Raw genomic sequence first — 12424 nt, forward strand, 5'->3', positions numbered from 1 at the left:
TTTTCCATGGCAATAATCACCTCACTGCTTTCATGGATAACGTCCTTGAAGTTAGCTTCCATATTGTCATTCTAAAAAATCCAACGATTCTTGGCTTTCCACAGGTGATGAAAATAGTGAAATCCGACAGTTTGAGTACATATTAGCGCTTGGCTTTCAATTGTAAGTGAGAGGCTGAGTTAGATTTTTAACTCTCATGACTCCTCAATAGTCACCTTTTTGCCTGTTAAAGGCCTCGTGAAGACTTCAACTTGTTTTTTTGTTATAACACAACAGAGGACCCACAAGGGGAGGTACTTATCCCTTCCAAATATTAACCATCAAACATGGTCGAGCAAGGGCCACGTACCAGCGAGCAGGATCCTAATTGATACACTACATGAACTAGGAACAACGAAGAAAATTTGTAGCATTATAAATAGTTCTTTTTTGAAAAAAAACGTATAAGAGGTAGCAAAATCCAACTTTTGAACTCTGGTTATGGTACTGTTTTTATTTGAAAAGAAAAACTTTCCACTGTTTACATGTATAGTTGTGTATGTATCACACACATGCACACACAAACACATACACAAAGTATACATGTATATGCACAAATACAAATGCATGCGTGTGTACACATGTATGTTTGTAGGTATATACACGCATACTTCTGTTTGTTGTTTTGGGGGGGGGGGGGGGGGTTTATCTCTTCAATTGTGTCCATGTGTTTGTACTTGTGGCTCAACAAATGCCTGGGTTCATAGCGTAACCCCACCTATAGGTTTTTCCATTTATCTTTACATTTCAATTTAAATATTTAGAAGTCTACAAAGGTGAGAGAATATTTATACACAAATCTACCAATATAGCCAATGCTTACTTCTAAAATTTCCAATATGTAGATTCTCTCTCTCTCTCTCTCTCTCTCTCTCTCTCTCTCTCACACACACACACACACACACACACACATAGAGAATCTAAAGTATAGAGAGAGAGAGGGGGGAGGGGACGGGGGGTCTTTCTTATGAGTAGTACAACGTGTGCTTGTGTGTAGTACTATGTGTGTTTGAGTGTGGTTGAGATCTCACCGTCTAACAACAACTTTGCTAACTGAAGTAAATCAAAAGCAAAAGTCATTTGGTTAGTTGGAACGGGGTTGAGAGGTGGTGGATCAAGAACACGAGTTAAGTGGAAGAGCGAAAACGTTGTATTTTTTTTTTGGGATTTCTAGAGGAGAGTTAACTTTCAATGTTTTCATTGATGACTGAGATTTAAATTAAATATTATTTTGGTTTTAAAATATGAAATGGATATTTTTATTTTACTTCCTCACATGGCTTGATTTAGAATGCTAAAATGAAGCTTCACCTTGCATAATTATAGTAAGGTCTATACATATATAAACATACATACACACACACATATATATCTATAGAGAGAGAGCAAACCATGGTAAAGATAAGAAAAACCATTGAATTATGACAAAACTTAGTTCAAAAATCTTACAAATTTTAAAAGATTTGCTAGTGTTTTTTATTTGCTTCATTTTGTGAGGAGGATATTCGACTGCTTAATAAAAGAGACATTCTCAAACAATGCTTTGTTTTATATAATTCTAGTTAAATTCAACCTAATGATTTTATTTTTTATTTTTATTTTTTTTTGGGGGGGGGGGGGGGGGGGGGGGGGGTGTTTGGTCTTAGGAGGCAAGCAAGGTGAGGAGAAGAAATAATAAGGTGGTGGATGGGGAAGGGGTTGGAAATTGCTTGAGAAGGTTGGGTTGGGGAGAAGATTGTGCGGGTGAGTGAGTGAGTGTTTCGCTCTCAATCCGTGTCACATTTCGAAGGGTTGAACGTTAGAAAGGAGAGTTGGTGAGATGAAGGCGTCCCAAGTTCAACAAATAATAAAATTATTTGCTAAGCGGAAAGGAGGAGGGGGAATCTATCATTGACAGGAGAAGAGAGCCCCCTCCCTCCTGTAGCGGTAGGCTTAGGCTGTACATACAACTTAGCTTTGCTAAGCCTTTGCAGGTTTGCATGCATGATGGCTGCTAGATTGTACTATTTTTGCACGATGCCAAGGCTTTGGATTCACTCTACACATGTCGACAAATCAAGCCCCTGTTGCAAAGCATCTCTTCTTTAATTACCTTTGAACGAGTCACCAATATAGCCTATAGCCACAGAGAGTGTAATATCGTCTTCTTCTCGTGTGGGACTCTTCTTGTGTGCAGCTACCACAGCTTCATCAAGACGCCCAACACTGCTCTATCTTGGAAATGAGGCAATGGCGGCCGGTGATGCTGCTTTCAAGGTGGCAGCTCTCTGTTGGAGTGTTTTTCATGTGCATCATGAACTGGGCTCACTTGGTAATTTGCTGCTCCAAGTCCTTAAGCTTCAATGGCAGCGTTCATACCTTTGTCAACTGCTTGGATTTACCATCTCAAGGAGCCTCAATTGGTTGGACGTTGGCTGATGACGCATCAAGCACCCAAGGTATAGAACGAGAGCGCAAACTGTGTGTGTGTGTGTGTGTGTGTGAGAGAGAGAGAGAGAGAGAGAGAGAGAGAGAGAGAAGAAGATTTATAAGTTTTCTCATGTAGGAAAACGGAGTCTTTTTCAATGTTTTTCGTACAATGCATAACATCATGAGCTTCTGCTCCAGAGGCACCGCATACCTAGCTAGGTACGATTGGGGGCAGTGGACCACCGCCCCCCCCACCGGGCCGGCGGTCCCTTGCCCCCAATCTTACCTACCTAGGTATGTGGTGCCTCCCTCACAGAAGCTCATGATGTTGAGGTAAGTCACAATGTGGGAATTATTGTGAGAATTTGTCCAAAACTTCTTGTGAGAGAGAAGAAGAAGAAGAAGAGAATTTTAACGTCTTAGAAAACTATCCCAAGAGACCTTAGAGATCTATCCAACCAAGAGAGTTGAACTCAATACCTGTTATTCAAGAGGATTTATCGATTTTTACTCTAGAATTTAAGAAAAGTTGTCTGCTTTCTTCAAGGCAACCTTGAAATTCTGCCGGTCCTATTCACGTTTACCGGCCCAAAAAAGATACAACAAAGGCCGGTTTTGGCTGAACAAAGTAGTTCCCTGCCTTCTCTTTCCATGAATATTTGGTTAAAGATCCTCTTGTTATTATAATGACTGGCCTGTTTGACCTTTCCTAGCGCTCACGAAAAGTGCATCTCGGCTCACAATCAAGCTGCTTTGAAAATTCAAAAAATGCCGGTTGATAGCAAGAGGAAAAGGAAAAATCCCACCTACATTTTGAGGAAACACAATGTAAAAATATTAAAAAATTGCTTTTGGAAGACTCACCAAAAGGAATTGTGGAAGGTTCTGATAATTAATGAGTTTTCTAGTGGAACAGTGAAGTGTTAAAGAAGAGGTCATTAGTGTTGTAGGATTATGCCTCACTCCTTGCTAGCACTTTGATGTATTATATCAAGAGACTGTGATCTAAAAGAAAAACAAAGATAGTTTAATTCACATTACACTATTCTTGATGTAGTTACAAAAGGCTAGCAATCTTTCATTATGCTTGACTTTAATTTGGATGGCAATGCACAGGATACTATGAATTGGAGCTGGCCTTTCTAGGAACGGCACCCTCGGAGAGTGGGTGGGTCGGATGGGGTTTGAACCCTAGCAAGCCACAAATGGCGGGGAGTAGTGTATGGGTGGCATATAATGCAGCCAATGGGAGCACATTACTACCCTATAAGCTAACTGGAGCCACACTAGGTGGTGCCCCTCTACAGTGCTCTCCTGTAGACTATGTGGTGAAGGCCGCAGCCGTGCAAATTAGCGGAGTAGCCATGTCCATGCTCCTCACTTTGCAGCTCAATGCCTCCATGCCCACCACCTTATACCATGTGTGGAACCGCGGCCCATCCGTGGCTGCCTTCCAACCCTCCCCCCACTCCATGCAAGCTAACGACCTCAACACGATAGCCCACATCGACATGTCTTCAGGGCTCCAATCTGTCCAAAGCCCCTCTTCCTCCACCCAAAGTCTCAAGAATGTAAGGCCTCTTCTATACTGGTATTCTTGATTGCTTGGTGGTTATGATCATATACTCAATGTTTCCTCGTCTTCGTAGGCTTGCTTGGTTTTCAGTATTGCATTCACCATTTTAGCAATCCACGATCAATTATCTCTCTCATATAAGGGAGAAAATCAATTTAAATGTCTATACATGAGCAAAAAAGTAATGATTATCATTTATTAGGCACAAATTTTTTTGTCTTGTATCACCCCACTTTGCTTACATGCACATCGCTAGCACACCTTCGGTTTTGCAAAGTGTGAAAATCGTTTGCAAAAAAAATCTACACTCCAAATTTGAATGGATATGATGACAAGGATGACATTGCTTACACACACATGGCTAGAGACACTCCTCTGCACAAGAAGATTTAGAAATTTTCTCATGTAGAAAAATGGAGTCTTTTCAGTGTTTTTCATACAATGCATAACATCGTGAGCTTCTGGGAGAGAGGCACCGCATACCTAGCTAGGGGCAGGGGACCGCCGGCCCGGTGGGGGGGCCGGCGGTCCCCTGCCCCCAATCGTACCTAGCTAGGTATGCGGTGCCTCTCGAAGCTCATGATGTTGAGGTAAGCCACAATGTGAGAATTATCGTGAGAATCTGTCCAAAACTTCTTGTGCTGATCATCACTATGCTGGAATTTCTAAGTTCTTTTGTACCTCCTGACTTCCCCTAGAAAATTGGTGTGGAGATGTTGCATTGAAACAAAGTCTCTTTTGCTTGTACATGTTTACAAGTTCGGAGTCGTATATACATTTAACAAGGTTGTTAGTCTGCCAACCTCGTCTAGAATTGATTTACTATCTTGCCACATTTGGGCACCATATTGGAACCAACTAGAAAGCCATGCCACTCATAAATATGCACCCATCATGACCTATAGGGGAGCATTAATTTACAATGGTTTCACACCACCATAAAGGGGTGATACACTCCTGAGATGTTTAGAACCCTTTTGCTTCTCTTGTAGAAGTTGTAGTAGTCCTTTCGAGGACCAAGGGTTGCTCTAAAGCAAATGCTTTTGGGAATGACATGCAACCTTCTAAGACCTTGGGTTAAGGTTTTATTTTTCAAAGACCATTCAAGATATGACCAACTCAATGTTATACATAGAACACACTAGAAAAACATGCACATTTTTGGCATTTGTGTATATTATTACATAGAAAAAGTAAAAATGTGCATATGTATGAATAAAAATGTGTGTGTATGCTGTAGGTTTGCATATACACATAGACAAATGCTTGTGCTATATAATGCAAGAGCTGTATTTACTTATGTGGACAATACATCCATATTAATACACATGCATGTGTATGTGTATGTAACATACGCATGTTCATCCATATATATATATATATATATAATTTCAAAATTCCTATGTTGATAAATCACATTCAATTGATACCGTGATTTTATTGCAGAGACACGGAGTGATTAACACAATTGCATGGGGAATTCTCCTCCCCATGGGTGTAATGAGTGCTCGCTACATCAAACCCTTCGCAGACCCCCACTGGTTCTACATGCATATGTGGATGCAATGTGGGGGTTACATTTTGGCAGTCTCTGGCTGGGCAACAGGTGTACAATTATTGAGAAACTCTCATGGGCTAGTATATAAAAAGCATAAAAACATTGGGATGGTGCTCTTTGCTCTCTCATCACTTCAGGTCTGTCTCTAAATGTTTCAAAGAAATTTATTCTTTAGCAAAGAGAGAACACCTTTTTTTACATTTTTGAGATAAGCATAGCGGGGAAAATGCAGGGTAAAGGCTTTTTGGGCCAATCATATGCACTAGAAGCTAATCATATTTTTCACCATTTTTTCCCCCTTGATTCGTTACAATGCTTCCAAGTGTTTTTTAGGTCATTATATTTTTATGCTTTTGGAATATGTTATAATCTAACTACTTCATTGTTGAACTTGTTTTCAAAAAACATCATATTTTATATTGTGATAAATGTTATAAAATATTAGTTACTTTCTTGTTTTCTCTCTCACAAACAAGCCTTTTATTATTACATTCCTTTCAATAGCTTTATGTAGGCCATAGAGAACTTTCACTTTTTTTTTTCCCTAGGACAGGGAAAATTAAACAACCAAAGAACTATCTATGTTCATGGTTACATAAACCAACACATGGTCTATGCTAGAAGCACTCTCTCTTTTTTTTTCTTTTTTTCTTTCTTTTTGGCCACACTCACAATTTCGAGTGGAGATGTTAAATTAGCACAACAAAAAATGTACAATGAGCCTCAACCACAGCATATCCCTTGAGACCCAGGGGAGTTGCTAAGATAGTTACAATTGATAATTAGAGGATACCATACATGAGATGGCTTTGATTGCTTGTTTCTAGTCTTCAGAGCGCTTGTGTTTTCCAATGGAAACGGTCACTTTTCTGCTTTTTGGCAAAATATCTTTGAAGCTGGCTTGCGAGCTCTTTTTCGTACATACGTTGGTTCTTGGCCTTCCAAACTTGTCTGAAGTGGTAGAAGAGACAAGATGGCTTTAAGTTTTTATAGATCTTACCTCCGAGGAGTAAGTCGTTCACGGTAGGAACACTCTTATGCATGAAGGAAACTAGTAGGTCAATTAGGAATTTATGTACCTTTTGCTCAGGGACATGTATTTGAGCGAGAGTGAGAAAGAAAGGGTTCACCATATAACATGATTTTTGCTTCAATTCCTAGTTTTAACATCCAAAGATGAGATGAATGCAATGATTTGCCAAATTACTCTCTCTCTATTGTCCCAATGACGTAAAGGGCTGGTACATTTTCTCAACACCACATTAAATTGGAAACTGATTAAATACAATTGACCTTAGTGAGAACGGAACTCGACAAGAGCATGCAATTTTCTAAGTGGAACTTGATTGGTCTAGTCTACTATGCTTTTTTTTTTTCCCGACACAGCAAAGGACCCACAGGGGGAGGTGCTTATCCCTTCCAAATATTAGCCATGTCACATGGTCGGCCAAGAGCCAAGTGTAGGCATTACCATGGCCACCTAATTGATGCACCACGCGTTTTTCGACTTAGTCTATGTGCTTTTTTAATGCTAAGCATGAGCTTATTTGCCTATTTGAGCTTATTTTGATTCGGTATGGTTCATTAATAATGCTTACAACTTGCTCAAATCTTGTAAAATTTCTCAAAGTATTTTATTTTAACGCTAACTTGGTTTTGAGATACTTTTGTTTATTGTTTATGTTTGGCAGGTTATGGCTCTATTGCTAAGGCCCAAGAAGGAGCATAAAATTAGGAAATATTGGAATTTTTATCACCATAGCGTGGGCTATGCATTGATTGCCTTGGGAATTGTAAATGTGTTTATAGGACTGAATATTTTAGGTGCTCCGGCATGGACACGACATGCTCTCATTTGCAGTCTAGTGGCCCTTGCTGCCATATCTATTTTGTTTGAATGCATTACTTGGGTGGTATTTGTCAATGGTAAAAGAAAAGAATGCGAGATGCGGGCGAGATCTGCCAACTCCAATGCACCTCATAAGGAAACAAACAAAGACACATTTGGACCTACAGAACACATTCTTAGGGTTGTATAGATCAAATAGCTTGATTCTCCACATACTTTAGATCACATCGGAGAATCCCTTAATTTGGAAACCTTGTATCTATAGTTGGTTTCTAGCTTCACCAATTTTGCAACTTTGAGGGATGAGGAAAATGAGGAAAATTCAGTCAAAATAACCCTTCGATCCAATGTCAATGCCGCCTCAATTATAAGTTCGATCTTTAGATTGTAAAATGAACTCACGTGCTTGTGACATAAGACAAGAGGACAAACTAAGCAAGTTCAAGTGCTCACACACAAAGATTTTAGAGTGGATAAAAGCAAAGAAGCTCTCTCTCTCTCTCTCTCTCTCTCTCTCTCTCTCTCTCTCACATAACAGGTCTTGAGTTCAACCCTCCTTGTCGGATAGATCTTTAAGGTCTCTTGGGATAGTTTCCTACGATGTTAAAATTCTCCTCTTCTTCTTTTTCTTCTCAAATTTTTAAGAGTGGATAAAAGAAAAGTTATACATTTAGGCTAAAGAGCGCAAGGACGCAATCAATGCTCTCTCTCTCTCTCTCTCTCTCTCTCTCTCTCTCTCTCATACACACACACACACACACACACAATAAGAATAAAGAAATTAGAATAGCATGTCTATCACCATGTGTGGTAGATTGGTTATCCTAGTTGCCCTTGAATAACATCACTTGCACTCAAGACTTAAATGATAGATCTTTGAAACTTGTTAAGTTCTCCTCTCATAAGTCTGTGAATAAATAGGAATGTCAAATAATCTTTTTGTCACGCATCTTGGTAGATGGGTTATGCTAGTTTCCTCTTTCTCAAGCTCAAGGCTTATTAGATAGATGTTTGCGGTCACTTGGTATTGTTTCAAAAACATTAAAACTTATTTTCTCGTGTGAATATGTGAATAAGAAGAAGGAATTTCTTAGAGTTCAAGACTGGTAGGCTATATCTTTGGGTCTCTTGGGTTTTTGTGTAGGACCTTTATGGAGGAGTATCCTCTTGATTGTGCAAAATTGCATTGAACGAGTCTTTAGCCCCTTAAATCTTGTACCTCCTTTTTGGAATTAGGGACTCTTTCTGTGGCTCATCTCAACACTAAATCATCAAAAATATTAGTATAGCATGTGAGTTCAAAATAACAACTTTTCATTGAGCAATTTTTTAAATTTTTTTAAAAAATTTATTAGATTTACATATGTAGCAAGTTTTTTTTATTGGATTCTCAAAAAAATCCAAAAGTTTTTCAAGAAAAGGGGTTGTTTTCTTATCTCAAAGCATGCAAGTATATAGTTCTTTTTAATACCTTTTGAATGCACATGATATAAGTGATTTCTTTAAAATCCCCCGTGCGGTCGATAGTCCCAAAATTTAGTACTTTCTAATCTACACGATCTCACCATCATCAAATGGAGTTTACTATTGGAAGTTGCCATTGAGCAATGTGAATTGGCTAGCTACTCACTTACATTTATTGCGATCATGCTAACCAACACTAAAGTGCTAAGGATCCTCTAATCATTCTATGGATGGCCTAGCCTTGAGCTTAATATCCATGCTTAGAAAGCTAGTGCTAATACTTTGTAATTAGAGAATCTCCATTTTGAATAATTTAATCTCTACTTTTTTCATTAGTCTTGTTTTTTCTACATTTCATTAATGTCATGAAGTAGTTTTACACTCATTATTCTAGATTTGAAAGAGGTAATGACTTCTTGTTTTTATTGATCACTCCTATCATTTTATAAGTACTTCAATTTGTGATATTTAACATCTCTAATTAGGTTGATTCGTGAAGTGTGTGTGCACTCTTGATATTGTGATTGGAGTATGCGCCCTATTGTGTGCTCATATATGGGTAGGTTTAATGAGACTAAAGAACCATGCATCCTTGTGTGTGGAGCTTTTGATTAAGTACCTTGGTTGGCATGTGGTGATTGGGAAGGCCAACAACAATGCAATTAGTATGTGCTTATCAAGAGGGACAAGTCGAACCTTGGTGGGATTGATGTGTGCACATGATGCTTGATTGGTGATTAGATTTATTCAGTGCATGGTTAATATTTATCTACATTGAAGAATCCATCTTTTGAATCCTCTCATTCGATGCGTCCAATGATGATTGTATCTCTAAGCCCTAGCTAGGTTATTGTGCCACAAATTGATAGTTTTGTTGAATTTGAGTTGCGGATTTGGCCTATACTATGACTATCCCCAACATTTGGAGCGGTCGTTGGGGATGATAACCTAAAATAGAGAGTGGAGGATACAAAGATTAGAGTAATTTCATTACTAATGTCGTTGGTTTTGAGTGTGTGTAACTCAATTTTCATTTAATTTTATCATGTGTGTTTAGAATTTGAGGCTAGTTTTGAGTTATGTTACCCACAAATCCCCCCAATTCCACTCCCATTTTCACTAATTTCACACTACTTGTTACAAATTTTACTTCGTTTTCATGCTAATTTTCATTAATTTCATACTGAAAATCACTAATGTTTGACTAATTTTCATAACCTGCCCCACTAACTTTTGATGTGTGATGTATGTTTAATCTCTTTATTATACGTTTGATTCATCACTTTAATCAAGTTTTTTGTACTAATCTATGTCTAATCTTATGATGAGTGCTTGATTTTTGGCCTAAATTGATCAATTTTGGAGTCAACTTGGTCGTGCACATACTTGTGTGTGCAATGATGCATCTTCGCAACCTTGCTTCATTCAATAATCTGCTTCACTGTCAATTCAATATACCTTGAGCTTTCGTGAACAAATCCATCTGCAAAATAGTCCCACTCTGTGGGATATGTTTCTACCAGCTCTCAAACCTTATCTTTAAGCTCAAAAATTACAACTTCTTCAAAAATTGCAATCATCCGATCCTCTAGAAATCCTCGACTCTCTATCTCCGCTTTATACCATGCAAGAAGACATTGTTCCCGTACGGCTTCAAGTGCCAACTCCACCGCATCATCAATTTGGTTTTTCATCTTCATGGCTTTCACTTCGAGTAAGCATCCCTAAACTAATTGCAACATTTTTGGCAAATCTGCAATTGCTCAGTTCCCATCATATCCTTTTGAATTGAAATCTTCAATAAACTACATCAACCTCCCACCTCGGCTCATTTCGCGTCGGGTTCACCAAATTTGTCGAGGGATATGTGTTCAAAACGTGAGCCAAGAAGGTGCAAGGCCTATGGCTGTGAGGTGTGTGTGTGTGTGTGTGTGTGTGTGTGTGTGTGTGTGTGTGTGTGTGTGTGTGTGTGAGAGAGAGAGAGAGAGAGAGAGAGAGAGAGAGAACAACATACACTGACAACTCTGGCAATCACCGTAATCAACTTTCATTAAAGCCTCTTGTACCACTTAATCATCAATATCCAAGGCTGGTCGTTAATGAAACCGTCAGTCGGGTTAACTAAATAACTAGGAGTTTAAGCTCCCTTTACAAGGTTAAGCGGGCCATTAACGGCTCCGAGACTTATCAAAATGATTAATCAGCACTAAGTTGATGATGGTGATATTTTCCTCCATGTCGGTCTTCTCGCTTTAATTGCCTCTTGGACTCTGCAAACCTTTTCTTTTTATGTCGATCTTTCCCTGCTTCAATAGCCCTCAAGAGCTTTCTCTTTCCTTCTGCCTCAATTACCAACAATACGGTTTAAACTTCTGCTCTAATTGTCTTGCTTTGATTGACCTCAAGATCTCTGCAAAAAGTTCCCTTTGTTTGCTCTCCAAGATTCTCCTAATTGAGAGAGTGATTTTTCTTGAAGTCCCACCTTAGTCGAGAGAGAGAATAGCTTTGACGCCTTCAAGATCGAGAGAGATTAGCACATAGTCAAGAGAGAGACTGAGAAAAATCCTCAAGAATCACCCCTCCCTAGAATGTCCCTCTTGCACAGCGGCATACCTCACATATATAAAGATTTACGAGGTCGACAGAAAAATGAAATAGACGCTCTTGCTGCCCTCGCTTCTGTATTATTGTTGGGCGCTCTAGTAGCTGCAGCAACAAGACTTAGCAACATTGCATCTATAGTCTATTACCAGTTCAAGATACTAACCACGAATCAACAGTATCCCTTCTCTATTCATGAGACCAATGAGTGATATTTGGACGTAAAAGAAACAGATATTATAATTATAGACAAGCTTTCCATGTTTACCCAGACGACTTTTGATTTTATCGAAAGACAAAATGTGAATGTAACAAGCAGTACATTGGGAGATCCATTCAACAACTACTGTGTTCTCTTGCTCAGTGATCTTGCCCAACCACCCCCAGTTTGTAGTCACGCACGGGAGCTTTGTAACACATGCCATATCACAAGCTCGGTCCACTGGCTACATGAAACTTTGTAAAAGATGTCATGCTCTATAAGACATGCAAAGGACCCTGAATTGCTTCATTTCTTGACCCTTATTAGTGAAAGAAAAACAGTCGTATATAAGATCAATTGTAACTTGGGTGCATGTATTATAGATGAAGCACATTTGCATGACGACATCAACAACTCTACTACGATAATCTGTACTCATAGATCAGACGTCCAACACTATAACAACAATGCCTTGAATAAGTTGTACAATCAAACTGACATTACAAAAGTTGAATCAATCCCACAAAGGTGGAATTGGAAGGACACTCAATGACTTCAACTCGGATGTCACCAACCTTACTATGACCATTTATCATCTTCAATGAAAAGTATATCTATAAATCCTTGGTAGATATTACCAAGGCCAATTATTGCGGTTATTGATACTGTGCATTATTGTTCAGAGGCCCACCAATCCACGGCTATAAATAGGGCTCACTACTCAGC

At 38.9% G+C, this 12424-nt stretch overlaps 1 protein-coding gene across 2 annotated transcripts; it reads left to right on the forward strand.

Annotated features, from left to right (window-relative positions):
- Positions 1 to 1827: 1827 nt before the first annotated feature.
- Positions 1828 to 7779, forward strand: LOC147440636 (cytochrome b561 and DOMON domain-containing protein At5g35735-like). 2 transcript variants are annotated; one of them, XM_086482508.1, is made up of 4 exons: positions 1845 to 2477; positions 3565 to 4019; positions 5471 to 5719; positions 7274 to 7779. In XM_086482508.1, exons 1-4 carry the CDS (start codon positions 2261 to 2263, stop codon positions 7619 to 7621), a joined length of 1269 nt encoding a protein of 422 aa, XP_086338634.1. In that variant the 5' UTR covers positions 1845 to 2260; the 3' UTR covers positions 7622 to 7779. The 2 variants fall into 2 exon arrangements, with proteins under 2 accessions (XP_086338635.1, XP_086338634.1); XM_086482509.1 differs by lacking the exon at positions 5471 to 5719 and having other exon boundaries at positions 1828 to 2477.
- Positions 7780 to 12424: the final 4645 nt, after the last annotated feature.

Source organism: Adiantum capillus-veneris, chromosome 15 (genome assembly GCF_014529385.1).
Source record: "Adiantum capillus-veneris isolate H3 chromosome 15, ASM1452938v2, whole genome shotgun sequence".
Classification (NCBI taxonomy): Eukaryota; Viridiplantae; Streptophyta; class Polypodiopsida; order Polypodiales; family Pteridaceae; genus Adiantum; species Adiantum capillus-veneris.